Source organism: Tenebrio molitor, chromosome 1 (genome assembly GCF_963966145.1).
Source record: "Tenebrio molitor chromosome 1, icTenMoli1.1, whole genome shotgun sequence".
Lineage (NCBI taxonomy): Eukaryota > Metazoa > Arthropoda > Insecta > Coleoptera > Tenebrionidae > Tenebrio > Tenebrio molitor.
This window is the reverse complement of record NC_091046.1, coordinates 44,301,939-44,321,586: the sequence shown is the minus strand read 5'-3', so window position 1 is coordinate 44,321,586 and position 19,648 is coordinate 44,301,939. Positions and strand designations below refer to the sequence as shown.

Here is a 19,648-nt window from a genome sequence, read left to right as displayed (position 1 = left end):
TCTGGCGGAATACCACTCGGACATCTGGTTTTAATTGGATCACGTTCGCAATTGTATAAATTAATCCGACTGACTGACAGCTGTTGGCATTTACGCGTCGAAAGTTAACACGTACAATACGCAAAATATAAAAATAATATAATCGAAAGAAAGTTGGACGCGGACAAGTAAAAGCGGTCTTAATTAATGATTCGCACCAAAAAAACCATTTTTACTTGTTCTTACATGCATGCCCTCAAATTCTGGCGCATTAAAGTGGGTAATGCTCTTTTAATGGCCGTTATCTAGATCCAAGGCTTGAACAATTTCCTGTTGGAGTACTCGACGAGGATTTCTTCGCTCGAGGAGCACCAGCAGGTGCGTCTCTTCATCGAGAAGTTGAAGCAGCACCGCCCTTTGACGGCTAGTGGTGTTTTCACGATCGACTTGGGGATCGCCGGGCCGGTAACGAAATAATCGCTGCGAATGCGCTCCGTGCTCACATTTGATCGGGTTAATTGCTGTTTCAGATATCTGCGAACATTCTGACGTATGTGTTGGTCGCTTTACAATTCGAAATACCCAAAGAGGAGTAATTTTGCAACAGCCGATGACAGAGTTTCCTGCACGATTAAAGACAAATCACGTTTCGTCCATTTTTCAGATCACGTCGTCTGTGCTTGAACGTCTTGCAGTTTCTGGTGTAAATAAAATGTTTGTTATGTAAATGTTATATTTAAAAAATATATATTATAACAAAAATATCAACAATATTTACAAGGACACAGGCATACAATGACACATGAACACTATGACAGATGATAAATTATGAGCTTAATACTATAAGTGACAGACTTCAAGGTACTTTTGGCATGAGTGGTTAATCGTAACCGCCATGATGGCCGCCGCCGCCGCCACCGTGGCCACCTCCGAATCCTCCTCCGAAACCACCGCCGCCGCCACCTCCGTGATGGCCGCCTCCGTAGCCTCCTCCGCCTCCACCGCCGAATCCACCGCCTCCATTACTCTTGAGGATGATCGTGGTATGTGAGGCACCGCCTCCGTGGCCGCCTCCGTAACCACCACCTCCTCCGAAACCACCGCCTGTAATAAATATTGTTTTAAAATTGCCTCGATTAGTTTGATTTCAAATATTACCTCCTCCCAATCCGCCGCCTCCGTGATGATCGTCGTGGCCTCCGCCAAAACCTCCGCCGAAGCCACCTCCGCCGCCACCACCGCCGTGGTGGTCATCGTGTCCTCCGCCGAAGCCTCCTCCTCCTCCGTATCCGCCGCCACCACCTCCGTGGTGATCATCGTGGCCCCCGCCAAAACCTCCGCCGAAGCCACCTCCGCCGCCACCACCACCGTGGTGGTCATCGTGGCCTCCGCCGAAGCCTCCACCTCCTCCGTATCCGCCGCCACCACCTCCGTGGTGGTCATCGTGGCCTCCGCCAAATCCTCCGCCGAAGCCTCCTCCTCCGCCCCCTCCGTATCCACCACCACCACCTCCGTGGTGATCATCGTGGCCTCCGCCAAATCCTCCACCGAAGCCTCCGCCGCCTCCGCCGTATCCTCCTCCACCTCCGTGGTGATCATCATGACCACCACCGAAGCCGCCTCCAAATCCGCCTCCTCCTCCAAATCCGCCGCCACCGCCTCCGTGGTGATCATCGTGACCGCCTCCAAAGCCTCCGCCGAAACCTCCTCCTCCTCCTCCGCCATATCCGCCGCCTCCGTGGTGATCATCATGACCTAAGAACAAATGTGTAATGTGACTGTTGATATTTATTTGAATTAGTGTTGGTACCTCCCCCGAAGCCGCCGCCGCCACCTCCAAATCCGCCACCGCCATGGTGATCGTCGTGACCGCCTCCGAAACCACCTCCGAATCCGCCTCCAAACCCACCTCCTCCTCCTCCGTATCCGCCGCCTCCGTGGTGGTCATCATGACCTTAAAGAGAATCATCGTAAGAAATCACAACATTTTGTATTGAATTTAATAGTACCTCCTCCGAAGCCGCCACTAAATCCTCCGCCGCCACCACCGCCGTGGTGGTGGTGGTGCTCATCGTGTCCACCGCCGAAGCCTCCTCCGAAGCCACCGCCAAATCCGCCACCACCTCCGTGATGGTCATCATGGCCTAAACGCAACCAATTAGAAACTTGTCCAAATTTAACAATGTAAAATTAGTACCTCCTCCGAAGCCGCCGCCGCCGCCTCCTTGCTGCAATATGATTACTTTTCCGCCGTCGCCACCTCCATGGTGGTGGCCACTTCCTCCGCCGAAGCCGCCTCCAAATCCGCCGTCGAATCCTCCGCCGCCACCACCGCCGTGGTGGTGGTGGTGGTCATCGTGTCCACCGCCGAAGCCTCCTCCAAATCCGCCACCAAATCCGCCACCATCGTCGTGATGGTGGTGATGGTCGCCGCCACCTCCGCCGCCGCCTCCTCCATGAACGTGAACTATTTCCTTGACGACTTCGTGGTGGCCACTGTCGTGATGTGGTTCAGGGACGTGAATTCTTATATGTACACTGTGAGAAATAAAATAATGAAGAATGTGCGACCGGATGTACCCAGCGACTTACTGTTCTTTGCCGAAAGTGGCCGCACTGTAGGCGAACACAGCCCCTAAGAGCAACAACCCCTGCAACACACAATCGTTTTAGTAAATCCATAACGTGGTCGTCCTCCAAACACTCACAAATATCCTGGAAGCCATGAACTTGGACTTCCTCGAGAAGAGCACCGGATGATTTGTTGTCGCTGTGCCGCAGACCACAATGTGTTCAAGATTCCCAAATCGGCAACGTTTTATAGTGAAGATCTCTCTCGATAAGTGACTACATGATAATGAGAAGTTCCCATGCAGTGGGGGTTCGTGGGGAGACTCATACTCGCACAATAAATTTCCTCTTGCTGGTATTGGCCCTGACCTAGAGAGAACCATTGGTTTCGCCAGCGAGAGTGAAAGAGAGAGGTCGTCGAACGGACGATTAATAAAGATCGCCGGTTTGCTTTCTTCCAAGGATGGACTCAAGACGGACGCTCTTTTAGCTCGTTTTTCGGTAGACGCATTTACATAACAACCGTTTTCGAAGAGGATGGAAAAAACTGTCTGCAAGCCGGACAATTGGGTCACCACAATAAGTGCAACGATGTGAACAAAAATGCTCTTCCGGTTCCACAAACTTAAAAGAAATCAAAAATAAGCCAGAAACCAAGCTTCATCAGGAGAAATTTCTGAAGATCGCTTTTGAAACTGTTCTCCGTCTTTTGACGTACAACAAACAACTCGGAGACTAAATGGTAATAAGAAGAAACACGCCGAACAATAATTTTTCTTTGTTTTAAGCAACACTTAATGGATTTAATGGGTTTTAGTTTCCTTTTTCTGTACATAAGGGATATCCGTGTTAGATTCGGAGTTCATTGCACAAACAAAATTTAACTAGAAAGTTTAATTTTCAAATAGTTGTTTGCTTTGGGTAATTGCCAAAAAAATTTTAAAACAGTACTCGAAACAATGATCGACAGTTTGAGATGTATGTACTAAACAATTTGGATATACAGTGTGATCCTGATAAATCAACCAGAAGAAGAATTATTATTTTATTGTTGTTTCTAAGAACTAATGACAAATTAGTCTTTGAAAAACCACTCAGTAGGAAACCTTGATAGAAAATAGTAGATTCTATGATTAAGAGTAGAAGTGAGTCTTTTTGTGCTAAGCCCAAAGATTGAAGACCGAGACGAAGTCGAGGCAATAATTTCGTTGCTTCGTTTTATTAGAGGCTTTTTTTTAGTAGAAATAATTTAATTATTAAATATTTCATGTAATTATTGATATATAAATCGTGATAAATGCTTCAAATGACCTTACATTTGACTCGCCTGTGGACATTTCAACTCCTAGGATTTGAAGTGTTTCAAGTCCGGTAAAAAAAGCCACTTCAACCGTTTCTATAGAGATACACAAAGGCGCGAGTTGACCGTTTGAAGATAAAAGAAATTTTCTCTCTCGTTTGAAGGTCAAAGGTTCCCTTGCGAAAGTTTTTTTTTTACTCATCAGAGAGTAAAAGTAACAAGGTCAGGTCGACAGTTTGTCGAAAAGTAACATTTTAAATAATTTATTTTAATAAGATTTATCAAAAAATCTCAATTTATTTATTAATGACGCATAAATGTTATTACACATATTTTCTTCAATCTTCAGTATTGTTATTAACATGGAATACGATTTTAATGTTTCCGAGTTGCTTGAAAAACGAGCTATTTTTTTGGCATTTCTCGTCATTTCAAAAAGAAGACATCTTGAAAAACAATTTCTTCATAATAATCACCAGAATCCATTCGTCACAAATTCGTAAAAACGGAACAACCAGTGAGGATAAAATAAATTGTTTAGAAGACACAATCGTGGTAACGGCAAGTGTGCTTACTCTGAGAAATTTTAAGAGTTTTTCTCTAAAAAATAAAAAGAAGATACCTACCAAAAAAAAATATGTGGATCTCTAGAATAAAATGTCATTTCTCTACTTGAGTGATTACTTCATCTTCGAGAGCTAATGATACGCTCTCTTCCATTGTCCTACAAATCATTATTTTCCGAAACTATTGTTCAAAATGATTTAATCAATAATCAATTTCGGCTAATTTGGAATCTAACCGTTGTTTTAAATTTGTTAATATAAAATTGATTTTTTTCTTAAATATTTTTTTAAAAAAAGATTTAAAATAGAGGGTGTAATTGAAATGCGTAACCAAATTTTAACCACGAGCTACTGGTTTCATGTAGAAAATATTTAAAAAAATTTGTCAAAAAAAAATGACATTCATTTTTTGAGCTACAATTTTTTTTTATTGCTTTTAGTCTTCTACGTTGTCCCACAACCTCGTGGGTAAAATTTCGGCATATTTTAAAAATATACCGTGTAGGTATATCATATACAGGGTGTCCCAAAAATGGCGTACTAACGGTACACTACGGTGTAGAAGAGATTACCGTAAACGTCAGAAAAATGTTTAAAAAATTCTATTGGACTTATTTGCTGATTTGGCGGTCTTTGAAAGTGGCATTTAACAGGTCAATTATTTTGAAATATATGTATGTAATTGTCATGGCAGCTACCTCTCATCGTATATATTATCACAAAGTACAAGATCACTCACTACCAATATCTAATCTTGGATAATAGAGAATTTAGAAGCTTTGGAAATCGAAAAAAATAACGGGTGACTATTAAAATTTTCACTTGGAGTTGGCTTTGAACGAGTTTTTATTTTTTCTGTTACTTTAGACACACGCAAGAACGAACGACAAATGTCAGTCAGTACAATTGAAACATAACCAAATTAAGAGAAAAAACATTTATTGAAATGTCAAACTTATCAGTGTCTAAGGTGCAACGGAAAACAAAGAATGATTCATAGCCAACCCTAAGTGAAAATTTTAATAGTCACCCGTTATTTTAAATCCACTACGGTATCATTTCAAGGTAATGATGTACGAATATATCTTTGTTTACATTGTATTACCGTTAATAATAATAATAAAAATAATTGATTTTTTTGTCGGAAACATTTTTTTCCATATTTTTTTCATGTACATTTAAAAATCCTCGATAAGGTAGTAAGTACAGCGTGATTAACAATGACTGAGTCTGTTGGCAATGAAACAATTGAAAATACTGGTGATTTTTGTCTAGTGATTGGCACTGACCACGCATTGACCGGATTTTTTAACTTGAGATGACATTAAAAACATTCTTGGTTATGCAGGTTATGTTTATACTATTACAAAAATGAACCTTCGTTGGTAAATTTTAAATTTGCCAAATTTCATTGTTACCAACAAACTCATTTTTGATCACCCCGTAGTTTGTACGCATTTTTGGGACACCTGTATGTATTTTATAAAATGTACGCCAATGCGAAGTAACCTCTAGGAAATATGCTTTAAAACAAGGAAACCACATTGGTGTACGTTTTATAAAATATGATAAACAGGGTTGTGGGACAACGTCGAAAACTAAGAGCAAAAAAATTGTAGCTCAAAAAATAAATGTCATTTTTATTTTTTGACATAGAATTTTTTAAATATTTTTTCCGAGTTTTACATGACGCCAGTAACTCGTGGTTAAAATTTGGTCACGTATTTCAATAACACCCTGTATAACATCCAAAAATTTAATTTTTCCAAATCTTGTGACAATACAATGGGAGATTGAGAAAATGTAAACAACTACTAGGTATGCTTTATCATAACAACTCGGAAAGAATAAAAAAAATAAATAAATGAGAAGAAAACAAATCATAATAAAATAATCAACTGGAAGGGTATTAATGGACAGCTCCTTGTATACAATAATCGTGTGAGCAATAAATTTATGGTTTAGTAAAATTTCCAAAAACATATTCGGAGGACTTCTTACAACATTTTATTTATTTATTTATTTATTTATTTAATTTTCTTTAAACTTGTGGTTCTTCGTCAGTGTTTTAATCGTCTTCGTCTGGTCGCTGCAGGTGTCACCAGTGAGACCACACCTCTTCCGTCAAGATAACCCGCTACCAAGAGATCCCAGTCTCATTTCTCTTCACTTCCTGCTTCCTTCAGCTCCAGATTGTGTGAATTTCGGGCACTTCTAGTGAAACTCATCTTCTCACGCCTATTCATTAACACAACCAATTCCGTGCAAACCGATCTGTTGTACTCCCTTACGTAACTTTCCGTCTATGAAGCCGCCCACCCACCGGCGAAAGCTTATCGGTTGTAAGTGCGTACTTTTAGTGAAAAAAAGAAAGTCCATTGTTGCCGCACTAATGCAATAAAAGCCGAAGGGTCACAGTGTAGTCCTCCGGCGTGAAAGTGTCAGATTCCTGCGCGCGTTTAAATTGGGAAGAAGTTGCAGTTGCGGTGCAGATGGAAACATGAAATATTACATGGGCAAAGAAAGTCCACCGCCGTCTTTCCTTTCACTTGATTTCCAAGCAACGGAATAACCCTTTGACATGCCGATGCGGCCACTTTCACGCCACACATTATGCCATCTGTGCAGAGCAAGGCTTTATCGGAGTCATAAAGCACCACTGCAAATAATCCGAAGCTAACGAGTTCTTCGCAAACTGGAAAAATCCCAACTGGACGAAAATCGACAGCACGAGTGGTATTGTTGTGGGATAATCGCACATCAGTGCCGCTCCATTACCCTGATGTATTGATGATTACGTCTTGCAGTGCAAAGAGCTGGAAATGTAAATGATCCGGATTGTTGCGGTTAAAAATTATGCGTACGTTATGCGTTACTAATCTACTTACGTTACGTGGGACCTTGACCAAATCCGCACTAACGAGTTCATTCACGCTTTCGTAACGCAAAGAGACACGCGTTTTCACAGCGTTTGCAAAATTTTCGCCTTTTACTGCGTTATTGACTTAACAAGATTCGATTTCTTTTGATTAAATCTCCACCGTTATCATTAAGTTTCCTTTTGTTGTTAATGTGCTCATCAGTCACTAACACGTTCACGCCCAGCGTACGATTCTACTCTTTGCTCTTTCTGTTTATGAACCACCGATTTGTCACAATTTCTAAACGCATGAACCATCGAAAGTGGTCAAGATTTCTGTTTTTGGTCACGTTTTCTGAAATTGCAACAAACTCCAGACAGAGCCAGAATGTTACATTCATGGAGCGATTGTTATTCAGCGTAAATCGCGTCGATTTTGCAAATTACAGGTTGAATAGAAATTGCAACGTTACGAATACAACAATTAAAAATTCAAGATCCTCCTAAATTAGAAAACTTGCTGAACAGGTTCTCATCAGGAAAACAATTGTGAAGTAGTGTTTAAAGTGGTAGAAATTGGACAAACAGCGAAGCGTGTGACGAAGATAGTCGCGGGTACAATTGTTTGCACAATTACCTGGATTAAAATTAATCACTTGTTTAGATCGGCTTTTGGTGAAGTGAAACGGAATACGTAACTTTTATATGGCAAGCTCTGCAATTAAAAGAGAACTTGTCTTTTGTAAAACTATCATTGCAGGAACTCTAGAACCAACAAGGAGTTTGAAACAACGTCAATAAAATTTAAAACCACAACAAGTATCAAGTGTGCATTTGTTCTTGCGAATACAAATTTTCTTGCGACTTGACAATTGCAAGACAGGCGTCTTGTTATTTAATCAGAGGTAAGAAAAGAAATCACAAGGTGCCAGGTCAGGATGATAAGGTCTTGTTTTATACATTTAGCATTCGTTTCATACGAACTAAGCAAAGGAAAAGTCCGGAATTGACAGTTATTTGGGAAAGAATAAATATTAATTTATTTACAACATTGACAAATATTCTGTCGGTTTGTTAAGATATTTCTCTTTTTTTATAGTCGTTATAAACGAAGCTAGACAAATTGTTATCGTCAGCTCTCTCAATTTTTGTATCTCGTCTCTCATCGGAATGCTGAAGAAGTGTTTAATATAATTAAAATATGGGTTGTCAAAATTTTAATTAAAATATGGATTGTCAAAATTTGTTCTGACCTGTGAAGTATGATTATGCAAAATAGCGAACATACAGTGTCTTAGTTTTAGGATTTTCTAATCTTTTTTTATTTAATATTAGATACTCAAAGGAATAATTCCGGTCTTCTGGAGGGTCAGTGTAAAACCAGCTGACACCGGAACTACAAAAATAGAAAATAGCTAATTAGATGAAGACATCAATCAGTAACTAACAACATTTTCATGTAATTGTCACTTTCCGTTTTTTGTTCCTGGAAATTACATGCTCAAATAATTTATAATTTTTGATCAGCGAAGAAAGTGTAGAGTTGTATATTGAAGCAATATTTTAACTAAATTACTAACCCTCAAATCATTAAAAGACTCTTGTTAACAAATCAACAGTTATTGGTTTTGAGTCTATTGATTAAGTTTTGTCCTCCACAAGTAATTTTATGTTATGCTATTGCTGAAAAAAATCCACGTGCGAAATAGTATATTATGCACCGAGGGAGTGAAGTGGATGATTTTTACCCGAGGTGCAGTTTGTAGCCCGAGGGTTCTACAAAGCACTGAGGGTAAAAATCATTCACTCCCGAGGTCCATATAGGTACTATTTTTTGCACGACCCAACGATTTTAATTGAAAAAAGTCGAAAATTTGTAAATTATCACTAACTGTCAACCTAAATTTAACTGTCATGTTGACAGTTAAAAATAATTTTTAACATTTCGGTTTTTTCAATTAAAATTGAAATTTTTTTTTTGGCACCCTTAATGAAAACGGTAATTTTCGTAGTCACAAGCGGACGAAAAGTAACTCTTTTTCGGACGCTGACTTTGGCACCATCTGTTGGTATGTTTAGTAAGTTACCAACAAAACCGACAAAACCGATAATTGTCCCGTCACCATAAATTATGTAAATAAGTACATAATTGTATTACAAATAGTTAATTTCTACTTTTGTTGGCAAGCTGATAACAAATACATACTTACTATAAAGAAAATTGTTTATATGTATTAATAAATTTATCTATTTGAAAAAGGTAGATACAAAATAAATTTGTAATTTTTCCAATGATGTCTTCTGCTTTGTAGTTCCTGCGGTCGCCTAAAAAATTTAATGTGCATCTCTGTCAAAAAGTGCCTTTTGTCCTCGCTTGGTTTTAAGCCTCGGCTGCGCCTCGGCCAGAAAACTCACTCTCGGACGAAAAAGATGCACTTTTTTGCCTTAATACACAAATAGCTATTTTTGTACATAACTTTCTCTAAAGTGGTACAATGACAGTAATTTTTGCCTCAAAGGAATCCTTTCGTCGAGTTTTATTAAATAGATCACTTTTGGTTCGTTCTAATTCGCATTTCAAATTATTGCAAATTTTCGAATTTTGGACCGGTTCAAATCAGCTTCGCTTTGCATAGGATCATTATCATTGAAGATACGACAATGATTCTTGTACCGTCAGATTCCTCTCGTTCTCCTGATTCATTTCATGCAAACTAATCCAACCAAAGACATAGTTGCCAAATAAAATGACCTTGAAGTTAATTTTGAGGTTCCTTTTTTTTGGCTCCCACATCACAAGATGGCGACTGTGACCGAAACTTTCCCTCTCCCTAATTTTAATCGTCCAACACATTAAGTTAACCCCGATTTGGTTCGGATTCGTGACAAAAAGTATTCTCGGAAAGAACCATTTACTCTCCCTTTCTTCTGATTAATTCTATGCAAAATAGTTGCACCTATGATCCACAGTTGACAAGTAATGCAGCTTTGAAATTGATTTCCAAGCCTCCGCCAACTCCACAAGATGGCGTCTGTGGGCGGGACCTATTTTTGAATTCAACTCGTTCCGTGCGCGCCGAAAAAAATTTGAAAAAAAAACACAGGTACTCAGCTCCCTTTGAGCTTTTTCTTACCTAGGAAAAACTTAAAACAGTCATAGCTCTAAGGTACTATATCTCAAAGGTATCGCCAACGGTGCAGAGATATATCTCCCTCTCTTTTAATTTCGAGCAATGTTAAGTTAATCTGTTTGACAGGATACAAACATCCCTTAAAATTGTGTATACTTCTATCTTTGTCACACTCACGGGATTTATCGATAATGTCCTCTCTTTTAATTTCGAGGCGAAAAATTGTGGAGCGGAATGGCGCTACCTTCTAAAGATATAGTACCTTACATAGCTCTCTTATTAAGCGTCACCTAGCGGTGAATCTTGTATTTCACCCATTTACGATTGTTCTTTGTTAACACCAGGTCTAATTTAGTAATTAGTTGAATTCTGGAGCGTCAAAATGTTCATTCCGACCAGGAAGAGTGTAACTAATACTCCTTTACAATTTTTTACACTCTTGTTACGGTGCAATTCAAGATTTAGCAGCATCTTGCATAACCACACTAAAAAACAGATTAGATTTGAAAAAATTGCGTCACGGTTCTACGTCGAAGTTTCATTCGCGGAAGCCGTCAATGAGAAGATGAGGAACCCAAGTTGCATAATCTGGTCCGGTGAACGTCCAATTGTCCATCACATAACACATTCATCACCAACCACGACGCAGATTGTAGAAACTTCAAGATCTCAAGATTCTCGATCAATTTCCCATCTTCCTCTCACGATGCCATAACGATTTTACTTTCGTTTCTTCGCCGATTGGCATAGCGCACCGAGTCCTGGTCGTTTCCAGGCCAGTGGGACTCCAGCCACGCGTTAACTTTTCACCCGAAGACATCGCAACGATCTTAAATCGAAAGCAGACGACACGCACAATTTTCATTATCGGAGAAAGCTTTTTTCCGGGGCTTTTTCGACGAATTATCGCGATCATTGTTATATTGGTTGTGTTATTATTTATTGCGTTTTCACAGCATGCCGATCTTTCGGCGATCGTGCTTTCACTGGATGTTTACAAAGCCGGCGCAGTTTCTCTCAGTTCTTGTGTTATTGTTGTCATTTTTATTAATTATCGTGTTGTTGCACAATTTTAATTAGAGTCTGTTTTCGACGCTTATTCGCCGGAATAAAACGAAAGTAAAGATTTCTTCATCCGGGCCGGAGAAAAAGAACCTTGGTCCTGACAACGCAACTGCCCCAGGCGCGGACCCAACACGCACACTTTTGCTTGTTCTGGTGATAACAAACACGGATTTTGATTGTTTATTGTGATGAAGGAAACGTCACGATTAGTCGGTATGTATCGGTGAAATTTGCATAATTGCATATTAGATATTATCGGCTTTTATTGCTTCAGGCGTGAGTAAAAGTGTACGGAATGGGTCATCGGGCATGTGAAATCGGCTTCGGAAGTAATATCTATTTTTAAAATATATTTTGAGAGGTCGGGTCGTGAGTGTCTTGCTGATCGACTGAAATCTGGTAATCTTCCGCTTTCAGGCAATTCGGTATGCCATGTCCATGTTCACTTTTGAATAAAAATTGTGCTGGGTGTGTCTTCATAAGGTAGAGTCATTCAAAATCCAAGACGTCAATTAATATCCAATTATTTTCTTTTTTATTCCGACTTGCAGCTCGGAGCGTTTTTGCCTCAGCATTTTTTACTCCTTCTTGTCTTGACCTACTAAGAGGCATCAGAATAATATTCTGCTTTTTTTCCCGATGAAAAACGGAATTGACCGTAATTTGCGGTTTCGCAAGATGATGCAACTCCGCAATATACAAGGTGTCTTAAAATTATCGTATTCCGAGTTCGGGACTTAGTAGGGGACATCCTGTTGACCAAGTAAAAATGTAAAAAAAAAATTGCTGTCACTTTGAAAAAAATTTCAAAGTTGCCAATATTTGTTCAAAGGTACCTTATTAATATTCTAGCTATTTTGTACTTTTCTTTTGAACAAAAATTGGAAAAATAAAACTTATTTTTTCGAGATAAAGCTGTTTTTGCAAGAAATGTCTTCATTTATATTTTAATATTTTACAAAATCATCCTCAACCATTTATATTTTTTATTTGAAGAAAACCTGATGAAAAGTTTGAACCTTCAGACCCATATATCTTTGTAAAGACCCCCCCTATATTTTTTATTTTATTTTTTCGTGATTCCTGAGATTTTTCCCTACAAGACCCCCGACTTGGAATACGTTAATTTTGCGACACCCTGTATTATTAAATTAATTTATTACAAGACAAACTTCACAAGAGGAGGCTCCAAATTTTCACAAATGGTACTCTCCGTTACGAATCAATTTTTGAAAACAATATTTCATTTACCTGTCAACATCTTGTGCATCAAAAATAGTAAAAAACAATCACTCTTGTATTTCACCATACACCACCTGCGTATAGTTGGTTGCATACCTTGTTAAATTAGTATTCAATTATAAGTAACAATCATACTATTAAAATATTTTTGTATTGATGATCACCATCATCAGCACGATGTACTACATCACAATTGGTGATAAGAAATGGAAAGACAAAAACTAACACCTCTTTCCTAATTAATTACGATCCTATTTGCGACGTTAATGATGTCGTCTCTACGTTGTGGATCAAACTAGATCAAATACTCCTAACACACTTCTCATCTCACAAAAGCGCCTGGGAATGGAAATACACCTGTAAAAAATTAATTAAAAATACCTTGGTATTTCTCATAACTGTTCGGAGTCAATGAACTGCATCTGCATTCCCAGTTTCAATGAACATTGTCAAGGATACTTTCATTTCACAGATGCAGTTGCTCTGCAAGAGTGAAAGTTGTCAACGAAAGTGATCTGGTTTATCTGAAGTGATGATTATTGTACGACATATTCCTGCAGTAGGTACTGATTAGCCGTTTCGGTAATTTAAGAAGACGTGAGTTGTGGAAGTGTATTTTAATGCGAGAATTACTGTCAAGAGAGCTGTTAATGACGAGAGGTTATGATAATGACTGGAGTTTAGTTAATTGTAATTAATGTACCACGTGAAAGATGGAGGATAATTTATTTACATTTAGAAACCAGAGACTTAGTGCAATTAGTATATTATGTATTGGCGTGAGAGAAAGATCTTATTTATTTATCCTGAATAAAAAAAAGTTAGGAGCGAGATGATTTCATGTCTTGTTCTGTTGTTAAAGTCTCCGACAGTGTCGCAAGTTTAGCCGCTTTATCTCATTTCATTCTCTCTCTTGTATTACTTTATGACATTTGTGTATAATTCTACATGATTTGGATTAAACAAGAGGTATTAAGTGTCTACATGGGACGGAAATCTTTGAAAGAAAGTTCGTCGAGTGTGTCGCTTGATCTATCGTTGATGTCTCTTTGAATTTCGAAAGTTTTTGGTCAAATTCGATGGAATTGTAAACTAATCCGCAAATGGAAAATTTGAATAAACTCGAATGCCATGTTGAAATAGCGAAAAGGTTAATTAGTTGTTGTGCGAAACTCTTCCAGTCACTTGATAGACATGATTTTCCAGTGGAAGATTTTATGATGGCAATGACAGCGAAATTTCACGTCGGAGTCAGCGGTATTTTACAGCTCGTAAAGATTCTTGTAATGTTGGATTATTATTCTTGAAGGTCGTAGAGATTGTTCCAATGTAATATTTTACTAAAATGATAGTTTTATGAATTTATACAGTTGGTAGCACAGATTCCATGTAATTGCGTGAGTAAAAAAATGGAAGAAATTCGAAGAGAATTAAATCTTTAGATGATAAATGAAGGAGCTCTAAATGTAAAAACAGAGAACAGAAATAGAAAAATGTGTAAAACAAATGAAATGCATTAAAACTGTTAAGCTCTATAAATGCAAAAATAAAAATGAAGAGAAAGAGAAAAAGTTGGGGAAAGAATAGAATAGAAATCCTCCAACAAAATAAATTTAAAAACATTATTTAACAGTCAATTGTCATCTGTTGTTATTCACTCTTTTATTACGAACATTTTACACTTTAAAGACGCATGTTGTGCATCAACCACACCTTTGCTTTGCCAAGAAAAGCTTGCACAACGTCAGGTGGCTTGTAAAATACCATCAAACTTTTTTTAAAGTTTTTAGATGCGCGAAGATTTCAATCGAGAAATGCTGTTTCAGTGTTGATAAAAATAAATTTAAATTATATGACCTGTCGCCACCTGTACGCAAGAAGAAAAAGGTAGCTGGCGATTCTGTTTCAGTTATTAGTATTCTGTATGGGTGGCAGTTGTCGCTGCACGTCGGAAGAAATGGAAAATGATAGGGGGAAAAACATAAGCGCAGTGAGGGAAATAATTCCGGGAGGGATGAAAAGGCATTGTGGCATTATAATGCCATTATAAATGCCATATTTACACGAGGAGACATAAACCGAGCACTGTGGCCAAGCGCCTAGCGCCCCACTTTGCATACGGGAGGTCCCGGGTTCTAACCCCGGTGCCGCCTGACCTGGTGTGGGTTTTTTTCAGAAGTTTCCCCACACCATCACATCGTGGTATGTCTCATATCACAGATAAGGCGAATGCTGGGTCAGTATCAACTTCTCAGTACCTACCATCTTCCTTCCGCACCCATCCTCACCGAATCTTCCAGTCAGTGTGGCTGAAAAGGTTCTGGAAAGCCTGAGCAGCCTTATTACGAGATTTAGCACCATCTTGCCTGACCTTTACAGTGCATTTGAAACAAATCGCAGCACGGAACCATCTCGCGGAAGCTGTCTACAATAAGATGCGGAACCCAAGTTGCGATCTGGTCCGGTGAACGTCCAATCACCTAACGCATTTATCTCCGTCAACCACGACGCAGATTGCAAAGAAACACCATTTACAATAGAAACCGTAAGCGAGCGAGTTTGGATGATACTCGATCAATTTCTCATCTTCTTCTCACGATTTTACTTTCGTTTCTTCAGCATAACGCACCGAGTGAGTCCTGGTTCTTCTTGCGCCAATGAGACTCCAATCTCGCGTTTAAATTTCCATACAAGGACATCGCAACGATCGAAAGCAGACAACACGCACAATTTTTATTATCGGAGAAAGCTTTTCCCGGCGCTTTTTCCATGAATTATCGCTATCATTACTATATTGGTTGCGTTATTATTATTTATTGCAGCATGCCGGTCTTTCGGCGATCATGCTTTCACTGGTTGTTTACAAAGCCGGTGCAGTTTCTCTCGGTTCTTGTGTTATTGTTGTCATTTTTATTAATCAACGTGTTGTTGCATAATTTTAATTAGAGTCCGGCGTGCGTTTTCGATACTTATTCGCGAGAATAAATGGAAAGTGGTGGTTGCTTCATCCGGGCCGGCGAAAAACAACTTTGGTCCTGACGGTGCAAATTTGGACAAATTTGGACGGGTTTTGATTGTTTCTTGTGATGAAGGAAACGTAACGAGAATTAGTCTGTGCAGATTATCTAGCATGTGAAAACGGCTTCGGAAGTCAAAATTGCCAAAATAATTTTGTTACGTCAAAAAAATTTCATTAAACAATGCTAATTCCAATAAAAAAAAAGGACAACCTAACCTACCACGAAAAGTGTCAATTTCCTTTAGGAAATTTAGTTTTATCACCGAGGTACTGCCAACAAGAACACTAGATGGTCATTGCCAACTCGGTTCCAAAAAAATCGTGAATGCTTAATAAATATAAGTTTTACTTATTTGCAATAGAAAAACTTATTTGCAATAGAAAAATAATCAGACATCGCGAGAAGTTCAGAAATATGTTAATATAGTAAATTCAAAAAACGCCTGGACTGTCAAAATTAAATTTTAAATAAAATGCTTGTTTTGACTGTACTTGGGTATAAAAAAATTTCGCTAGAGTGTACCGACGTCAAAATCTAGTTACAAAATATATTTAGGTTATGTTTTCCTTTTTAATCATTGAACTAAAAATATTTTGAACATTTGAAACGAAATGCAGCAACTTAAAGAACTGGAGCAATTTGATCAAGTTTATAAAAAACACAAAGAAAAACAGAAGGTGACACAGGACAAACTGAAAACCGGTAAAAACTAAACAATAACCAAAATTGAAAATCGCTTCCCATACCGGTCTGAGTCAGATTCCCGGATTCCGCTAAGGATATATTGGGTGCAATATCTTTTAATACCCACATAGTTAACCAATCAGTTTTAATTAGGTTTTCATTTTCACAATGCAAGATGCTGTTTCTCCACAGTTGGGTTAAAATCAGAAACGTTTTTTGTTGAAGGTATGGCTTTATAATATAATAATTTTAACATAACTGGCCCTCTTCTCTCGCGCCAATAGAACCACCATAGTTCGTTTTGAACTTTCCATTTTAATCTTTTTACAAAATGCACTTAAATAATTTGCAATTTATTTGACAATGTCAATTTAAACAAATGAATAGTTTGAAAAATCAAAAAATCATAGATACCGACCAGGCAATGTGAAAATAACTGGTGATTTAACCAACCTAACAACTGCAATTTTGATTTTGACAGTCCAGATGTTTTTTTAATGGACTTTATGTTCATATTGATAAAGTCCATTCACGTTGGATTTTCCTAGTCAAGGTCAAATAATTCAATATTGTGGCGGTGTGATTTTTAGTTCAAAAATGCTTTAGCTGTGTATGTCACCAATACGGGCTGATAAAGTAACCAAGTCATTCGTAGACTGTAGAGGTTATGTTATTCGCTGTCAGCAAAGAAACAGTCATTTTTCAAATATTGTTATCATTTGCACTAAAAATAGTGTCAGTTGTTAATCTGTATGATAAGATTAGGAACATACAATAGGTATAAAAAAAATACCTAACTCCTACCTACTGGTGTTATATTTTTCTGCTTGCGTTGTTGATTAAGTGAAAAAACCCTTAATGACTACATTTACCTACTTAACCTTCTGCGAATAACATGATGAGTGATGAGGAGCAAGAATAAGTTATAGAAAATGAACCCAATAGGAAATTGTGTGAAGTTTCTTTCATTGGAAGCGATGGAAGTAAGGAATGCATCCAAATGATGGAACAAATTTGGCAATAAAATTTCAGTTACATATTCAGAGATTTGATTGTGGTTGTGACGTTTCAAGAATGTATTGTTACAATTGCATACCACAAAAGAAAGGTGTATTTTGATTCTTAATGATTTTTTTCTAATTTAAGTTTTTTTGGTGTAATTACCGTTAAAATAACGTTGTATTGTTAAAACTGCTCAATAAAGGTCGTAAATAGATTATAATCATGTTAATACATACAATACATTAAATATTAAAGGATTCTAACTAATTAATTTTCGAACTGAAGCTATTTTTTCTTGAGTCCGTATTAGCTTGCGGGTTTCGTCACATTGCGTCAGTTGTGGAAGGTTAACGCAATTTTAAAATTAACCTTTTGTCTTTTCGCCATGGTAAAATTACCCAGGAATAGAATTTTATTAAAAAATCTGTGACTTTATTTCACACGTCAAACTAACATTCAAAATTAAAGACGTCAAATCGCTCTCAATCGCTCTATCACGAATAAAACACGATAATGTAAGAATTACTAGGAAAGGAGGCGCAGGCTTGCAACGTGACGACAATTTGGCAGTGAAAATCCAACGTGAATGGACTTTAGGTCCGTATGTCAGGCACTTTAGTGACGGAATACCAAACAGTATGTCCAACGTTAAAAAAATAATTTTTATTCCAAAACAACGTGGACGGTGTTGAGGTTATAGTGAAAGAAAATTTATATTTTGTGAAAATCAACAACAAACAAGAACTCAGTCTTCAACATGGTGTAAAACATGGTGAAAATGAGTCATCGTCGGAGACTCAAGACTATATATTTTTTTTTATTTTTTGGAAATGATAGATAGGTAATATGTATAAACCATTCACGATTATTTCAAATTCGGACTATTTATGAAAATCTGACATTTTAGTTGGCAGTATTGTGATTTGTCTTAATAAATCTATTTTAGGTTATAATTTAACCGAACACTGCTCCCAAGTTGTTACATTTTTTAAATAATTGAACGCATTAGGAACAATAATCGTAAAATTGTAATTGAAATGAAACATACATATTTGTAGGACAGTTCTGGGTAAATTCTTATTAACTAAATTAATGACGGAATTGACAACAATGCGAATATTTAAAAACGAAACGTCATATGACAGGACCTGACGCCAATCTAACAAAAAAATATCGCGGCCTCCTGCGTGTTTAAAATAATCGGGAACGGCATATAATTTGAATTTGTCTCTTTGTCAAAATAAATTGCCAAATTAGGAAATTCTAAATGACTAAACTGAAGCAGCAAGTTATGCCAACATTATGTCATATTGACAGCACGGATGTCATTAAAAACGACATATTACATATTTGAGTTATTATTATTCATATGAATGTCATGCAGAGGTGTTTTGTTACTTCATTACACTTCACTAAGCAACAAAACTTCACACAAGAAATTTCTGAAATGTTATTGACAATATTGTCATCCAATTTTAACATCAGAAGCAGTAAAAACAAATTTTTATTTTGCAAGTGACATCCACACAGGTCGAGTATAATTGGCTGCATACCCAAACAACCTTCCAAATACAGGTACGAGCCTAACATTCATACAACCCACATTACACTACCGGCACCATGGTTTTTGTAATGTAAATGTAATTTGGGTTGCATGTTAGGTTTGTCCATTCAAAAATCAAAAAACCACCACCAATGCTTTAGGTTGGTAAAATTTAAAAAACCCTAGATAGATATTTTTTCATACTATGTAACTATACATTATGACATTTATTTTATTCAAAATAAAATTCAATTGCTTTGAATTTCGTTCATATTGTTTATTGGTGGTTTTTTGATTTATGAATGGACTTTAGTTCGTACTCTTATGCGAATAGTCCTGTATTTAATTTAAATTTAGGCAACCATCAATACTACAATATCTTGATTGTATTGATGGTGGTCTATACCACACTACAATTTTTCCAAATATGAATCGAAATTACTAATTAGACTTGGTAATGAAAAGAAAGGCATTGACACCATTTTCCAAATTAATTAATATACCAATTAGGAGCGTTAATGATGTCGCCTCCATATTCGGCTTAACATAAGAACTAGATCAAGCGCCATTCATTCGGCACCACACTTCTCACCTTACAAAACCGTCTGGCATTGGAAACGTTCTGTAAAAAATCAATGAAAAATATCTCACGATATTCATAATAACTGTTCGGAGCCAATGAACT

General features: G+C 37.6%; 2 protein-coding genes and 1 long non-coding RNA gene across 6 annotated transcripts in view; 1 reads left to right on the top strand and 2 right to left on the bottom strand.

The window, feature by feature from the left end:
- LOC138135342 (uncharacterized) overlaps positions 1-1,110 on the top strand; it is a 104,027-nt gene extending 102,917 nt beyond the window's left edge. For both annotated transcript variants that reach the window (XM_069054053.1, XM_069054049.1), the window contains exons 5-6: positions 289-444; positions 510-1,110. In XM_069054053.1, coding sequence (XP_068910154.1) covers positions 289-444; positions 510-575 — 222 coding nt within the window. In that variant the 3' untranslated portion in view covers positions 576-1,110. The remainder of the gene's footprint in view (positions 1-288; positions 445-509) is intronic.
- LOC138135251 (uncharacterized) lies at positions 695-3,418 on the bottom strand. 3 transcript variants are annotated; one of them, XM_069053962.1, is made up of 8 exons: positions 2,688-3,418; positions 2,572-2,630; positions 2,177-2,517; positions 1,989-2,123; positions 1,790-1,933; positions 1,238-1,734; positions 1,138-1,186; positions 695-1,083 (listed from the first exon to the last, which is right to left on the bottom strand). In XM_069053962.1, the coding sequence occupies exons 1-8, from the start codon at positions 2,931-2,933 to the stop codon at positions 860-862; spliced, it is 1,695 nt and encodes a 564-aa protein (XP_068910063.1). In that variant the 5' UTR covers positions 2,934-3,418; the 3' UTR covers positions 695-859. The 3 variants fall into 3 exon arrangements, with proteins under 3 accessions (XP_068910063.1, XP_068910069.1, XP_068910054.1); XM_069053968.1 differs by having other exon boundaries at positions 1,138-1,365; positions 1,429-1,734; positions 2,688-3,413; XM_069053953.1 differs by having other exon boundaries at positions 1,138-1,734; positions 2,688-3,413.
- Positions 3,419-6,302: 2,884 nt separating this feature from the next.
- Positions 6,303-9,504, bottom strand: LOC138135171 (uncharacterized). The gene is made up of 2 exons (XR_011160887.1): positions 6,708-9,504; positions 6,303-6,654 (listed from the first exon to the last, which is right to left on the bottom strand). It is a non-coding gene; the product is annotated as an uncharacterized lncRNA (long non-coding RNA).
- Between the last annotated feature and the right edge of the window lie 10,144 nt (positions 9,505-19,648).